This window comes from Drosophila mojavensis, unplaced genomic scaffold (assembly GCF_018153725.1).
Source record: "Drosophila mojavensis isolate 15081-1352.22 unplaced genomic scaffold, ASM1815372v1 contig_82, whole genome shotgun sequence".
NCBI classification, from domain to species: domain Eukaryota; kingdom Metazoa; phylum Arthropoda; class Insecta; order Diptera; family Drosophilidae; genus Drosophila; species Drosophila mojavensis.
This window is the reverse complement of record NW_025318908.1, coordinates 794,360-811,490: the sequence shown is the minus strand read 5'-3', so window position 1 is coordinate 811,490 and position 17,131 is coordinate 794,360. Positions and strand designations below refer to the sequence as shown.

General features: G+C 43.3%; 1 protein-coding gene across 1 annotated transcript; it reads right to left on the bottom strand.

Annotated features, from left to right (window-relative positions):
* Nucleotides 1-7,328: 7,328 nt before the first annotated feature.
* Nucleotides 7,329-16,851, bottom strand: LOC6581146 (tubulin beta-3 chain). The gene is made up of 4 exons (XM_002006861.4): nt 16,462-16,851; nt 8,965-9,073; nt 8,624-8,868; nt 7,329-8,467 (listed from the first exon to the last, which is right to left on the bottom strand). Exons 1-4 carry the CDS (start codon nt 16,516-16,518, stop codon nt 7,514-7,516), a joined length of 1,365 nt encoding a protein of 454 aa, XP_002006897.1. The 5' UTR covers nt 16,519-16,851; the 3' UTR covers nt 7,329-7,513.
* Nucleotides 16,852-17,131: the final 280 nt, after the last annotated feature.

Genomic DNA, 17,131 nt, shown 5'->3' with positions numbered 1-17,131 from the left:
TGCCATAATTCCCCTCAAGCATCAGAATTCACATTCTTAATGTTATGCTGCGAGTAACATCTCTCGAACAGCTCGATCTCACATACATACATATGTATGTAAGAAAATAAAATATTACATTTTAAATAAATGAATCAACTAAAAATGAATTTCAATTAGCCTTTTTAGCAGACTTGGTGCATGGATCGATAGAAATACAATAAATTGACAATGAGAGCATTTTGGACCGAGAGTTTTGTCTGGGAGTCTCTCGCATGAAAGCTTGGCCAATTTCGCATTATGCCTGAGATTGATGCCACAAATTGGTTCACATGGCATGACTCCGCTTTGAGAGTAGCTCGAGGTGTTAAGGGGGTACTGGTGTGGGGCTGTGGGGCTGGTGGCATCGTCAGCGCCACTGTTGTAATCCTACAAACTTTAATTTCTGTTTTCTTGAGCGTTATTTTTTGTGCTTTGGCTAATTTCGGTGCATTCTCGCATTGAAGTGCCCGCCGTGTGGCTAATTTCGTATGTTTTGCTATTATTGCATGCTCGGATTGCCACTTGTTGTTGCTTTTTTCAGTGCAGGCTTAGGCGAGTGACTGAGTGTCTGAGTGTCTGAGTGTGCGATTGTGTGTTAATTAACTTTGGCATCAGTCAGCGTCAGACAATGCACTTTTCGGTTGGCTTTTCGCTTTGGCCGGGCTGGGGCTGAGAACAGCTACTGGTCACATTCTGTACGGTAATACATATACGTATGTACACATGTCTATTTTTTATTATTATTGTGTTGTTTTATCACTTGACAATTCGTGGAAGCGAGCGGTCATAATGCGTCTTCAGCCTGGCCAGCCGGCCGCCTTTTGTTGTGGCCGGGCTTTATTAACCGTTGACATTTGTTTAACGCACGTCGCTTACAGTTAGCCCCATTTAATTTGGAAGGCACTGCTGAGTGCCGTTATGGCACATTTTCATGTTTTGTGCCGGCTATTCCCAAGAAAGACACTCTGCTCCAATTTCAATTTGCCGTGCGACAATTACAAAACTCCAAAAGATGGCCGGAGCTGCTAAAGCTGTTAAGCGCGCTGGTTAAGACAGCTTCGGTCCGCTGGCAATTGGAGCGGTTGCTGCACAAATCAATCAAATCGAATGGCAGTCAATTTGTCTAATGAGCTGTTGCCACAGGTAGCCAATTGGTCAAGTGACCAGGCAACCGAGGTGCAAATAACATCCACTAAATTGAGTCGACTTAGACTGAATTCAATTGTCCAGGTGCTGCAACGTTTCGCATTTGTAATGCGACTCGATGCAAATGCAAAAGGCAGCACCAACAGCAGCAGCAGGGGCGACTGCCTGTTGCACCCACTGCTGATTAAATGAACAGACATAGATGCAGACGTCGATATACATAGATATCGATTTGTATGTAGGAATCAGGCGCTCAAAATGCGCATTTAGATGAAGCCGCAATTGTTCGCCTCAGACCAGCCAAGTCGAAGGCAAAGCTTGCGGCTTATCGACAACTAGCGGCAAGTACATTCAACTCTTCTACACTGATCAAAGAACAGATAAATAGGCAGAGAGAGAGAGGGAGAGAGAGATAGATAGAGACAAGAGAACAATAAAATAGCGTTGACTTCAGTATACTCTGTTTTTATGGTCATTAGAGGAGCTCATGAAAAGAAGAAATACCTTGAGGGATTATATACATAGTATATGTATGTGCTATCTATCGATTGAACTACTTTCTATGCTAGGCTACACCATGGTAGGCACCATTCAATCCAATTCCCTTAATAACTAGCCCTTACTGTAAATACACAAGTCTCTTCATTGAGTATATAATATTCAATCATTACCACCAATTTTGACTTAGGAAAAAGCACAGTTATCTTATTTTAAAACGTAAATACTGATCGTCAAGGAAACACGAGGAAAGACGAGGTACATGTATATATGGCAATATGTCGAAATAAAATCAGAGTCCCTCTTGAAAGGTATGAAATGCATCGCATATGTATATTAGCATATCTATGCATATTTATGGGGCCCACCATTAAAGATTACTTGAATAATTCGATGGAGTGCATAGCTTGTCATCTCTTTAACAAATAGGAAGGCTCCAGTCGAGACTGCTCGACTAGGAGATACCCTGAACCCTCTAAGCTGATATTCTAATCATTCTGCACTTCTTTTATGCACATGCATCCACACGCACGCATAAGCCCGTGCTCTGCTAACTGCGCAGTAAGCAGCGACTGCGCTTGGGCTGCGCTGCAGTGTGGGCAATATTAAGAGAATTTCTTTGTTGAATAATTTCTTTTGTAGACATACGATCTTCATAAAACTTTTAGAACGTAATCATATGGTGAATATGTGTGTACATTCCAAAGCACAAGTCTCTAGTACTTGAAATGCGTTTTTTACAAATTGGGGGGAAAGGGGGCGTGGTATCCAAAATCTGTAAATGTCAAAATCTTTGTATCGATTAACTTTATATACAACGCAAATTTGAAGACTCCAGGTCTAAAAGTGTTCAAATTAGGCTAAAAAAACAAAATAAATTTTTCGTACTGCGTATGGTACACACTAGTATGCATGCCAAATTTCAGCTCTCTAGCTCTTATAACTTCTGAGACGGACGGACGGACAGACGGACAGGGCTATATCGACTCAGCTCATCGCGCTGATCAAGAATATATATACTTTGTGGGGTCTGCCACGCCTCCTTCTGCCCGTTACATACTTTTTCACAAAACCATTATACCCTGATTTCCCATTTTCAATGGGTTCAGGGTATAAAAAGCGGCATGATTAAACTTAACGGCAAAGATATTCCATTATATCTAAGAACATTCCAGGCATTCCAGAAGGCAATACTCTCTTGAGTAAGATTACTAAATATTTATATAAATCTTCGGGAGTTTTAAATTGCCAATAAGGAATAGGTAAATTGGCAATAGGTACTAATATGTATTTTATTATTATATTACCATTTAACTGAAATATTTGAAGTTTTATTACAAATACGAAAACACTTTTTCGACTAGCCAATATAATATCAATGAATATAGGCAGCTGATAAATATAACTCAATTTGATATATAAAAGGTACCCAAAATATATAATATAAGAATTATATTAATGATTATTATTTATTTAGTATATTTAATTTCTATATATTATATTACTATTTATAAGCACTAATGCACTGTACGTGCCATCACAAAAGACAATATGTGCATGAACTATCATTTAGGATTGGTTTTGCAACAAATGCAGTGTGTTTCACAGTAAACTACAGTTGTTGGCTGAAAATTGGCAACAGCGCACCCAGCTAACACCCAGCCTCAGAGGCAAATGGCACTTGAGTCACTTCCGCTGCACTTGCCGCCTTCGAAGTTTGGCAACGCCGCAAGTGGACGTTTGAAAAAAATGATATGTACATACAAGCATATATGTAAATGTGTATAAATGTAAATAATTCGTTAATAATACAACTAAATTTTGGGGCTCGCTATGCGGTCGCATCTATAACCAGGTGTGGGTCTCTCTGGGGTTTCCTGCCTGCCATTACATATTGAGCACATGTTAGCCCGTTTTTTATTTTTTTTGGCGATTTTTATTACTATATTATCGTTAGATTTTCTGTTCTGCACAAAATCAGAAATGAGCTGAAACCGCAACTTAAAGAAAAGTACGAGTAACGCGAGAAACTGACGAATAAATAAACATAAGAAAAACAGCGCCCAGATCAAGTCTAGTCAGCGTTGTCTAGTCGCACAGTCCGATCTAAACTAGTCGAGGCGTTGCGGTCGGCGTGGCCGAGTAACCAGCAACCAGCAACCAGCAACGAACGGCAACAACAGCTAACAGCTAACAACTAATCACAACAACAACAACATCAGAGTGCATTGACGTTTATTTTGCATGTGACTGCACCACCATCAACATCAACACCACCACCACCACCACCACCACCACTACAGCTAGCAGCAGCAGCTGCTGTTAAAGCTCAACCCATCTCAGCTGGCTCCACTGCTGCCCCCTCCGACGCCTCTTCAGCAAACAGCTCTACACTTGCATGGCCCAGGCAAGTCTTCTAGCCAAGCGAGTATCGTTTTTCTTTATTTTTGAAGAATCGGCAAATTGCAGAAAACGAGATTTTTCTTTCGATTCGGCGCGGCGTCGAGTACATTGCACTTCGAGCTGCAGCCGCAGCTTCAGCTCGATTCGGTCAATGTGTTCGTTTCACTAGAGCTGAGGATCGGTGCCGAACACAGGTACGATTCAGGCAGCAATGGCGCTGCTGCACAGTGGTACCAACTGCATTTGCACCCCAACAATTTATTGTAGTATTGTAGTACGTATTATTCAATTAATGAATACCTAAATAAAAAAATTTGTAAAAATAAAATATAATATAATACATTATAAAATAATATAATATACATAATATATAATAATAGACTCAAACCTTATGAGGATTTTTGCCTAATATTACGCATTTACAAACCAAAAATCAGAAGGAATCCTTTAGTTGGCTGTGCCTATACTCTGTGGAATATACCCTAAGCCCGTTTTTGAATATGTTTCATCGGCTACAATATGCTTAGATAAATGTTTTGGAAATGTTCCCTTACGAGAATACACATGTTTCCAGTGATATTCGAACGATCAAATCTCATATTTCTCACTGAGAAGCCCTCAACATCGCTTGGAGTGGAGGCGACTTGGGTCGGTTCTAACAATAGTTGAATTGTAAATATAAGGCACTTCTCCTCACTCCTCCATTTAATAGGTTCAAATAAAAATAAATATAAAAATTCAAATACAGTGTTCCACATTCTTTGCACAAGTATATGTGTGTGAACACTGAGTACAACCAAAATCAAGCTGTATTGGATTGTAAGTGATTGTAACACTGTGCTAGGTCTGTCTCCGTTTTGGCACGAATTTTGCTGGCTCGGCTCGGTTGTTCGTTGTCGTTTTCGTCGTCGTTGTTGTTGTTAATGTTGTTATTGTTGTTGTTGTTATTGTTTTTGTCGTTATTGTCGTCTTGAAAACTGGGTCAATCGCTGCTTGGGCTGTTGTCTACGTATTTATTTAGTTTCGTGTGTTGTCTTGCATCTCGTTGTCTGGTTCGACTGGATTTGGATGGACAACTGGTTAGAGGCTCGTCGGTCGGCAGGGGATGGGGAGGATGGGGATGTCAAATAGTGTAAATTGCAAACTTTTTATTGCCTTTGGATTTGCCTATTTCTTTTTGCGACTCGGCTGACAGCTCAGCTCGGCTTGGCTTAGCTCGCCGAGAGAAATACCAGAAAGAAGACAACTTCCAATTTAACTAGACTCCATTCTCAGAGAACTTCTCAGCTTGTACTTCCGTTGCTGCTGTCGTTGCCGTTGTTTTTGGCTTTCGGCGACCCGACTTGGCTCTCAGGCTGGGTTTCGTTTAATTGCAAGTGGCATAACGGTTAAACGCACTTTGGCCGGTCTGGTCACATTGGCAGGCCGCGCTTCAAAATCTAGACGTAAGAACGTGTTGCTCTGCACAGAATGCCGGCCGGCTCGTTTGGCCCAACCGGTTTCTCTGTTCTTCTGGCTGTGTTGTGGTTCTTCCTCTTCTATTTCCGCGTATGCTGGCTTGTGTTCTGTTCTCTCTGTTCTTGGCTGCTTTCGTGTGGGGTTCTCTTTTATGTCACGAGACCGCTTACGGGGCTCCACTCGGTGGGCGGGAAGGCAGTTTAGGAAGGTCTTAAGTGCGTTCAAGTTCTGCAGAATTTGTGGCATATGTCTGAGATTTAGTTAATGGAAAAGTTTATACGACTATGAGATCGCCCGAAGATACTATATATTTTTCAAGCTCGACTCGTTAAGGGTAAATGATAAAAATAATCTGTTTTATCGAAAAAAGGCACGGGCTTAACAAAATTGAACACAAATGAGATAAATTTAAGCAAGTATTTGTAATTATTTAGTTTGCATTGATTTATCCGCTTAGAATTGAATTTGGGCATTGAATATTTGCAACTTGAGAAATAAACAAAATAAAATTAATAGAAGTAACAAATATATTTTTAATTCTTTAACTCATTTAATTTTTTGAATTAGTATAAACTTGTTGAGTTGGTCACCCCAAAGCTTTTGTTGATTTTTTTTAGTGGAATGCAAAGCTTGTACAATGGCCAACTAAAGCGCCATCTATTGGATAAATATTCGATTACTCAGCGTTGAATTAATTTCCATGATGTGGCAACTCTATGAGTAACCTGGTTGCAAACTTGACTAAGACGATGTTTAAGAGTTTGCCAAGAACTTAAGATGTTCCTATAATCACCAACCATATAAACACATTGACTGACTCTAGAGCAAAATATGACCATTCCATATGCATATTTGAACTATTCGAGCCATATATATTTGATATAATATAATCTAGTGGCATTTCATACATCGAGTTGAATAAATGAAATATTATATTCTAGTTAATGTATGTATATTTTTACTATATATGTATTTTATATAAAAAAAACTGTAAACAATTTTTTTTTTTTTTTTTGCAAATTGAATTTTTATTGAAAAGTTTTTGCAGTATACTTTATTAATAATGTTTGAGTTAATTACTTGGGTACTTTAAAGACTACGAGAGAGTTACAGCACAGGAATACAAGAGAAAAACTTATGGGCTATGAATAATACAAATGTTAACCAGATATTCAAATTATGTTCGTTTTTCATTTTGTTTTTCTTTCGTATTGTTGTTTAAGTAGGATCGATCTTTGGGTGTTTCAAGTACTCTTAATATTGCCATTGAGTCCAAAACTTTTACCTGTTCGTCAGTCTTCGGTGCAATTCCAAATAGTTTCTTCATTAATGAGAAAATTGTGCACTACCTCCCTTTAAATTTTAAGCTTTAATATTTGAAATTAAATACGATACTAAACGTTGCAATTGTATATAAATAATTATGCATGTATAACTGTTGTTGAGTCCTAAATTAGCGTTAAGAGTGGGCTGAAAGCAGATGAACAGTGAATGAGCTGTGAAAGAGTGGAGTAAGAGAAGAAAATGGCTGCGAGAAATGCGATAGACGTGCCTCCGTGTAAAGTGTAGCGTAGAATGAACAATAGAATGAATGAGACGATGAGTGAGGGAGACAGAGATAGTCGAAGAAAGTGAGTGAAACAGGTGAATTATGAATGGTGAATGGTAAATGGACGACTGAGTGAATGACTGAATGAGTTGCGTATGATTGGGTGCGAAAGGAGTGCTTGGGAGCACTTCCGGCTGATGGTGCTTCGATTGCTGTCAAACTACGCTTGACATTTCCTGTATCAGTATGTATGTATGTATTCGCGTGTGCGGGTGTGGGTGTGTGTGTGTGTCTCGATGTATGTGTGTATTGTTGTCGCGTCCTCAGAGTATGTGGCAGTGCTTGGCGCGCAGCTGCTGGCGCACGGAGCGAAGCAGCGCGGGCTGGCCACCAATCAGAAGACGCTCACGCACGCACCTCATTCCTCTGGCCACACCATTAAATACAATCGCCCTCGACCTCCTCCTGGTTAACATCGGGGTCGAACTCGTCGTCGGCGGTGGCCTCCTGGTACTGCTGGTACTCGGAGACCAGGTCGTTCATGTTGCTCTCCGCCTCGGTGAACTCCATCTCGTCCATGCCCTCGCCGGTGTACCAGTGGAGGAAGGCCTTGCGGCGGAACATGGCGGAGAACTGCTCGGAGATGCGCTTGAACAGCTCCTGGATGGCGGTGGTGTTGCCAATGAAGGTCGAGGACATCTTCAGCCCCTTGGGCGGGATGTCGCAGACGGCGGTCTTCACGTTGTTCGGGATCCACTCGACGAAGTACGAGCTGTTCTTGTTCTGCACTGCGAGCATCTGCTCATCCACCTCCTTCATGGACATGCGTCCGCGGAAGACGGCGGCCACGGTCAGGTAGCGTCCGTGGCGCGGGTCGCAGGCGGCCATCATGTTCTTGGCGTCGAACATCTGCTGGGTAAGCTCCGGGACGGTCAGGGCGCGATACTGCTGCGATCCGCGCGAGGTCAGCGGAGCGAAGCCGGGCATGAAGAAGTGCAGGCGCGGGAATGGAACCATGTTCACAGCGAGCTTTCGCAGATCGGCGTTCAGCTGGCCGGGGAAGCGCAGGCAGGTGGTGACGCCGGACATGGTCAGCGAGACGAGGTGGTTGAGGTCGCCGTAGCTTGGGTTCGAGACCTTCAGCGTGCGGAAGCATATATCGTAGAGCGCCTCGTTGTCGATGCAGTACGTCTCGTCTGTGTTCTCCACCAGCTGGTGGATGGACAGGGTGGCGTTGTAGGGCTCCACCACCGTGTCGGACACCTTTGGCGATGGCACCACCGAATAGGTGTTCATTATGCGATCCGGGTACTCCTCACGAATCTTCGATATGAGCAGGGTACCCATGCCGGAGCCAGTGCCGCCGCCCAGCGAATGCGTCAGTTGGAAGCCCTAAAGAACAAATGTGAATCGGTGAGTAACAGCTGGATGGAATGGATGGGAATTGATAGGGACTGATTGGGATTGATTGCAATTATCGACGCATTACTAGACTCTCAGTACTGTCAGCAGGTGGGGAGTCCCCTGAATACTATCAAAGTCGCTTACCTGAAGACAGTCGCAATTCTCGCACTCTTTGCGGACCACATCGAGCACATTGTCAACCAGCTCGGCACCCTCTGTGTAGTGTCCCTTGGCCCAGTTGTTGCCGGCGCCCGATTGGCCAAACACGAAGTTGTCCGGCCGGAAGAGCTGGCCGTACGGGCCGGAACGCACCGACTCCATGGTGCCCGGCTCCAGATCCAGAAGAATGGCGCGCGGCACATACTTGCCGCCCGAGGAGCGACTCACAGCTGAGGGAATGCGAATGGGCGTGAGTCAGCAATCAGAGGAAGACGTATTGGTAAGACCAAGAGACCAAGACCAAGACCAAGACCAAGAAAACTTACCAGATGCTTCATTGTAGTAGACGCTGACACGCTCCAGCTGCAGGTCGCTGTCGCCCACATAGATGCCATTGCTGTCGATGCCGTGCTCCTCCGAAATGATCTCCCAGAACTGAAATCGAATGGTAAGATATTATGTTTAATGACATTTCCCATGTTTTTATTGGCTCTAAGATTAATGTGCCAGATCAGGCGCCCTAGACATGATCGCAAATCTCGAATTCGAGCTGTCATTGTAAATAATCATCGGGTGGCTCCCAGACACACGCGATGTCTGTGACACCTCCCGGCTTTATGGAAATGATTCGGGGGAAACGATCGTGTTTATAACAATTTAATGGCTTTGGCCTGCGCCATCATAAAAGAGATATAAGAGCCTCTGCAGCTATTTTTATGTGCGCCGTGAAGAGCTCAGATCTGGTGTCGGGGGGAGAGCTCTCAAATTCGTATGTATATATAAATAAACAGGAATGACTATATATTGCGATTAGTCGTAGGAGAGTCAATTGCATTCAACGAAAATAATGGAGTTTCCCAGTGAATAATTTGAATCAAATTTGATATATCTTTTTTATTTTCAAATCTTGTAGTTTTTAAAATTGATTGAAACAAAGTCCCAAACTGTATCTCAATTTCGATATTCGATGCATTATCAATTGTAGATAAACGTTTTGGGATCTGTTGTATTCGAATTGAGGCTCCTCCTTATGCAGGTAGCGTCAATATTAGCTCCATCAATCATTGGTTATCAGCTATTGCTCTTCTGGCTTGCAGCTCGATAAGGAGTCGGGTTGATAGTGTTAATCTCTAGATAAACTGTTGAGAATTCTCAGTATACATTTATCTCTGAGTGCAGTCAGTCATATGTCAACCTCCTGGCTTTTTGGCTCTGTGGCGTTTCTCAAATAGAATTACGGCTTCTGTGCTCGAGTGAGAGAGAGCGAGGCGTGTGTGTGTGTATGTGAGCCCACCGAGCCATGTCAGAGTTCGTGTTGCCAGCCGCAGAAACCGCCCAGAACAACACCAACAACAACAATAACAACAACAACAACAAGTATACAAATTATTAGAAAGTGTCTATTTTTCAGTTGGTTTTCCCTGTATTGCGACAATGTGACAACGAAGTAGGCGCAACTGCGGCGCCATAAAGTTTTTTATTTCTTCTTCTTTTTGTAGTTTTTCGGTTTTTGGCTTAAAAAAGAAAGAAAAGAGCGATGGGACAGCCTCGAAAGTGAGACACATCGTACACTTCTCGGGCCGAAAATTTATGTTTGGTTCAGCCGTCAGAGCCGTCAGAGCTAGCGTCGGATCTCTGCAACATGCCCTGATTTAGTGCTAAATTTAAAGAGGAACAACACACGGCCGACGCAGGCAGTCAGAAATAGTTTTCCGACTTGGCTTTCCTCTGAAAATACACTCGCATCCATAGCAGCCGCACATACTTTTCAGATGCATGTACACACATACATATATGAATGTATATGTATTTCAGTGCAGCGTGGCGCGGCATGGGACACTTCCAATTCTGAATGCCTGCCGCACGACAAGCGCTCCTGGGGTACAATGTGCAACCTTACGCAGTGAAAGTGCTAAAAATAGCTCTGATTGAGGCGTTGCGCGTTGCGCGTTGGCTGTGGGCACTGGCCAGAAAGCAACACAGACAGATACAGATACAAATGTATCTATTGCGCTGCTGAGTCACAGCTGAACTGCAGGCCAACGACCCAGGCGGCGACTCGCAGCTACTAAATTAACCCAGCAGACGCCAGTCATAGACATCGACAACATCATTAGGAGGCAGCCGCTCGCTCGCTCGCTGGCATGCCAGGCAAATCAAATAGATACATGTACACATACTCGCACACACTCACACACACATAGATTCATTCTCATTAATTGCGGAAGCGCGCTGCAAATGCTCTGCAGCGTTTAACAGCGAGCGAGTCTGAGATTTCGGCTATTTTGACCAAAGATGGGTCGCATTATTGTTCGCTGGTTGCTGGCCTGGGCCGGGCTCTGCCCAAGAGATTCGAGCGCTCAAGCGCAACGCATAAATCGTCAATGCAATGGGTTTTCAATACCAAAGTTGTGATTCCACTGCGATTCTAATTGGACGCCAATTGGAGTGCACGCCAAAAGGAAAATAAACAAATCTACAGTGCGGAAACAATAAAAATGTTATCGCTTGAAGTGGCATCTGCTGCTCATTCCCAGCTCCCAGCTCTCAGCTCCACCCTCCCTGCTACCTCCTCCATGCTCCGTGCCCAGTTTCCTTTTCTTTTTCCAATGTCTGCTGAGATTGTAGTCTGTCTCACTTCCCTTTGGCACTTGAACCTGACGTGTGCCCCGCTGGCCGTGCAGCAGCCATTAGACTCAACAATCACGGGACACAGTTTACGGCCTTTTCCGATCTAAACATTGGCAGTCAATGCCTGCGCCTGCGCCTGCTCTGCCTCTGCCTCTGTCTCTGCCTCTGCCTCTGCGTCTCTACTTTGCTTTTGTTTATTTGAAAGGCAGCTCAGCTGCATGTACAATCTCCGCGAGATCATCAAATTTAATTGGAGTGTGTCCGTTGCAATTATGAGGCTTGCAGCGGCAGCGGTTGTAACAAAAAAGCGCAGCTCATATGCCGGACTAGTGGCTCCAAACAAACAACGAAATCATGCAACTCGCTTGAGGCAGCAACAAAAATAAATTAGCACACAAAACTGTTGAAGTGAAAAGCCGATTTTCATGTCATCCACTCTTTGGCCTTCTTTCTCCGTCCCTCTCTCTATCCCACTCTGGCCGAGCGATCGCTTTACTTTCAACTGACTTTTCTATACATTTTCCTTTTTGGTTTTCCTTCTTGATGCTGCTGTTGATAGTTGCGGGAAATTGCTTTTTTCGGTTAACAGCAGTGATTGCTTGGGGAAATGGACTGGCAGTCCGCTCCCCGCTCCCCGCTCCCCGCTCTCCGCGGTCCACGGTCCGCAGCCAGGTCCAGCTGCGTAAATTGCTTTCGGCTGCGTCATACTCCTGGGCAGCCTCCGATTTGATACAACAAATTTGTGAGAACGTGAACTGAGTCACTCAAAGAGCTTTGCAGACCGGTCTCATCAGCGACACGATCGTGCTCGAAAGGTGGGGAAAAACAATTATGAAGCGCACAAAAGAAAATGTGGAAAATTCTTAGGTATTAAGTGTGATAAATTATCGCTCCCGCGAGTAGCTGTCCACAGATGTAAGATCGCATTGGAAATCAAGCACGAACCTTAAACAATTTCTGAACGTGCTGCCTAATCCATTTCATTCCACTACGACTGAGTTCAAGGACTTATCTAATAACTATAATACTCAGTTAATAGCTAAAAGCAACTTTATTTGAGTGCTTTCGATTGATATTATTTATATATTTATGATTCATTTATTTCTGTTCATTTGTCCAATGAGAACCTTTTCATATTGTACAAACAATCTCTTCAATAATGAACAAAATAAATACTTATATTTTAAAAATTTGCGATAATTCCAATTGAATTTACACTCATTTTGTATACAAGTCCAAATTCATGTTCCACATTGTTTGTTGGAAATTAAAGGATATATTTTTTAATAATGATGATATATGTATATAAGCAAATACTACAGTAGAATCGGGAGAAAGCATGAAAAGCCGTTAGGTATTTGTCATAGGCTGATTAGAATGAATCGCAAGTTAATTATAGATGGCCACATGTGAAACGTGATTAACGCAAAATTCCAAAGAATTTCAATTGAATGCTCAGAATGAATTTGGCTTTTCTTTAATAATTAATAATAATAATTTAATAATAATGCTAACAACTAATTTGGCTTAGACTCTATTAGCCGGCGAGATTGTACAGTTAGTTTGTGCTCTGTTCTTTGTCTTTGTGTAGCTGCTCGGCTGTTTCTTCTAGCAAAATATGTAGAGAGTATTAGCAGAATCGTAATTTATTGCACTGCTTCGCCGTCTCCTGCTGGCACTTGCACTTGCCACTTGCCGCTTGCCACTTGCGACTTGCCACTTGCCGCTTGCAACTTGCAACTAGCAACAGCAGATAGAAGTTTAGAGACTTCCAATTAGTTGTAAATGCTGCTGCGCCCATTGCAGAGCCATGCCACCTTGCCCCCGCTACCGCACGCCCCGCCCTGCTCATGCGATCAGTTGCCGACGCCCTCATTAAGTGTTGCATGTCTGTAGCTGTAGCTGCAGCTTTGGCTGGCAGTCTTTCAGTCTGTGCCACTTGAAATCACTCGGGCATGAACTTTGGAGCCGCAGCCAGTCTGAAGTCTGACGACTGGAGATTGTAGTCTTGAGTCCGTCTGCGGATCGCCTGCAGCTTTTGCTTCGGCCATGGCTTTTCCGGCAGCCCTTGAAAAATATGCAAAAATGCATTTTCACATGTTGCCAGCCGTTGGGGCATCAAAGAACATTCTGGCAGCCGCCTCGCCCCAATGCTGCCCAGCAGCCCAACAGCCGGGCCTATCGCTCGCCAGCTGTTTTGTCTTATTTTTCAAGTCAGACGCGATAATAAATCTTTCTCAAGAAACACAAAAAACAAAAACTGACGAGGTCTTCAGTTTGTTGACTCTGCCAGTGCGCACACACATGCATACACATACACACACAAGTACATGCTTGTATGCATAAATATGAAATTTATGAAATTATAATTTGTGCATACTATATATAGGCGCTTGCTGATAATTTAAAATGCATTTATCGTCGGCTTGCGGAAACTCGGAGCTCGCCGCAACGGATACGGGCCCCTATCCTGTAACAGTAGACGCCCACCAAAATGTGTGCACTCATCAGGCCAATCCTTGGGCACGCCCTCCTCCTCCCCCTCCTCCACGCCCTCCCCCTCACCCAGCACACAAGCAGTTAACATATTGATTCTGAGTCATTTCCTTTGTGCACTTGTGCGGTTTGCCTGATGCCCCATTCCCGATTGCGATTCGAGACTCAAATTTAAACAGAAATGTGGGTAGGGTTAGAAGTAGCTGCCGCACCGCCTGCTGCTCAGTGAGTGTTGTTGGTTGTTTGTCGTTTGCTGCTTGTTGCCACACATTCGAAGTGTCCACTCAGCTGTTTTGCTCATATGAATATACACATTCAGTTGTATATAGTATGAGTTGTATATAGTATGAGTGTGTATATATGCATGAAGTGCTCGAATCTCTTGGGTAATGCGAAACCAGCGGTTCGCTCAAATTACCAAGTCAGCTACGACGCGTCGTCTGCTTTAGATAAACAGTCTACGTTTCTCATTCATGGGTAAGTAAGTACACACACACACACACACACACACACGGACACATATAGAACAGAAGCACACATATGTGTATTTGTATATGAATAGAGGTCCATAAAAAGCATTACTATGCCGAATTTCTGAGAACTAAAACTGTTTAGCGTTAAATTAAGCGACACTGAAGCCCCTGCCCGGGGCCCCACCTCCAACCCAGTTGGAGCCATTTCCCACAAAGCGCAAAAAACCTCAATTGAGTCATTTGGAGAATAAGAAGAAATAAAATAATACGTATGTACGACAGAAAAAACCAACTTAGCTTATCTTTGTGCTTGGACTTACTTTAATTTGACTGTGTTTATAGTTTCATCATCGCTTGATTGGCTTCTATCCGCGCTCGTGCAACGCCGAGTGACACACTTTTCCCTCTCTTTCTATTCTGGTTCTGCTTGCAAATTGCGCCAGAGCATTGACATTGATTTTGCCCCTGCTGCACACACACACACTGGAATTCGAAAAACCGGTTGCAAGTTGCCAAAAAAAAGCTACAACAACAACCACAACTGCAGTAGTAGAAGCTGTGGTAGAGGCAGCGGTAGCTGCAGAGGCAGAGGCAGAGGCTCAAAGTGCGTTGTGGCACGTTCGTTGCTTGGGTCGCCCGATCGGTTGGCTATATTGATTAACTGACCGAGGTTGCCCATTGCACAAAGTAATTGACGGCGGGGCAGCTAATTGCTCTGCGTCCCTTTAATTGCCAGCATTGCAGTTGATTAACTGCTGATTAACTATTTAGCTGCCGCACAAAGCGCTGGCTAACGAGGCGGTGCAAATCAATTGTTCCTAGCCATATGGTATCTGCGATCTGTGATCTGATCGATATGTGTGTGCTGGGCTGGCCATATGGCAGGCCACGCCCTGCTAAATACCGTTAAGCACATTTGATTTGCATTCATATGGACAGCTGTTGGCTAATGGAAACTTTCCAGCGATTTTCCGCCGATTTTAGTAACTGGAACTTCGCATTGGGCTTTCGTCTTTTCGGTTACAGCTCGAATGTTGCTTCAGCTGTGAGCCGATTTTCGCAAAGAAAGCTTTTTAGAAAGTTTATTAAGTACGAAGACTCTCATTAATCTTGAATTATGTTATATGTATAGGTTTCCCTTTGACACCGTACTGCACTACACTACACTACACTCCACTACACAATATGGAATTTATAATTTTGTTTGCGTGCTGCATTTTTACACTCGAAAGAAATGTGAGAAAATAGTTTATTAGAATTTGTATTTCATGCATATTATATTATAAATATTTCATTAAATTAATAAATTTCCCCACTTTGAGCTGTTGCCTCACTCTCCCATGTATCTTTCAAAATAATTAATAGCATATGTGTATCTTTAATTATTTGTAATTATTTCCCTAACTCTTTACAATTTTTTCAATTAATAACAAGAGCTTTTCATAAAAAGAATCTTTTTAGCTCCCATGAATTAAAATGTTTCTCCCTCTCTGTGGCACCTAAATGGCATATTTGTGTGCACCTCGTGCGGTTGCTGCCGCTGCTAGAGGAAAGCCCAGCAAAGCGAAAAGATACAACCGCAATGATAGTGCGAGGGGATTTCGGCATCTGTAAAATGCAGCGAAAGAAGAGCGACGAGTGGAAGATGGGTCAGAAGAGGAGGAGGAGGCGGCGGGAAAAGCGCTTCAAAGAAACAATTGCAGTAATGCCCCATATTAGAGCGGTATAATTCCGGCTCATTTATTAAAGGGGCCGAGTCCGGCTCCCTCGACTACTATAATCACAATGGAGCTGGGCTTGCAACAAAGGGCATATAGAGTGCCTGACAAACCCAAACAAATTTCATTTTCTTCGCTACGTCGCGTCGCTCATTTATTTTATATTTGATTTTAGTTTTTTTTTTTAGTTTTTGTTGTAATTTTTTATTCTTTTCTTTATGTTTATTCGCTGGCTGGGTTTTTTTTGTGTTAATTTTCTTTTGCTTTAATTGCGCTGAATCCGCTGTAAAAGGCGGCTTCGACGTCAACGCGTCGACTCTGAGCTGCGATCAATTTGGAAACTCATTGAAAAACGTTTTCGGGCAATGTGCATAAATTAGCTGCGCCACATAAATACAAAAAAAAAAAACAAAGTCAGAAAAAAAAAAAAATAAAAAAAAAAAAAAAACAAAAAAAAAAAAAAAAAAAAAATTGCAACAAGTAAAAACGATAAAGCAAGACTTACCTTAGCGCCAATCTGGTTGCCGCACTGTCCAGCCTGCAGATGCACAATTTCCCTCATTTTGATTTATGGGGCTTTGATGTAACTATTCACCAAATTCTGAAAGCGTGGGACGCAGCAAGTCGCAGTGGGCGTGGCCGGAACAGCTCCTTTGCAAGTGAATGGGGCCTGGACCTCAAGAACTGAACCTGAATACGGATTTGTCGATCTTCTTACGTCTGTGTAAGCCTATGTTCGTGCCTTTCTTTTGCCTGTATTTGTGTTTGTGTTCGTGTTCGTGTCTGGTGGTGTGCACTGATTACTCTCACTGTGTGAGCTCTGAAAGGGGGGGCCGGTGCAGAACGCGCTACTTAACCGCACAACGCACAAAACTCAACTGATCGCAGTGCGACTGCCTCGGAGTCAGGTCCCCGCTGAAGTCCACTGCCCAACCCAACGGACGTCGCTGCGACGCCGACAGCGACGTCGTGCTGCTTCGGCTGACTGGTGGAAGTTGCGACTAGAGAGAGACGGCTGATCACATACTTGCATACACACACAAACACACTCACATTTATACACACACACAATGACTGCATACTCGTGCCATGTTCTTTGGTTGGAAACAGCGGCGAAGTTTGCTTTTATTTCTATAAGTACATTGAGTGAATTTTTGTTTTGTGTGTTTTTTTTG

Bases quoted from the DNA above. Each gene is read 5' to 3' on its own strand.
- LOC6581146 (XM_002006861.4), bottom strand. From the start codon at position 16,518: ATGAGGGAAATTGTGCATCTGCAGGCTGGACAGTGCGGCAACCAGATT. The intron at 8,869-8,964 runs GTAAGTTTTCTT...GCATTCCCTCAG, and splicing joins CTACTACAATGAAGCATCTG to CTGTGAGTCGCTCCTCGGGC. The intron at 8,468-8,623 runs GTAAGCGACTTT...TTTGTTCTTTAG, and splicing joins AGAATTGCGACTGTCTTCAG to GGCTTCCAACTGACGCATTC.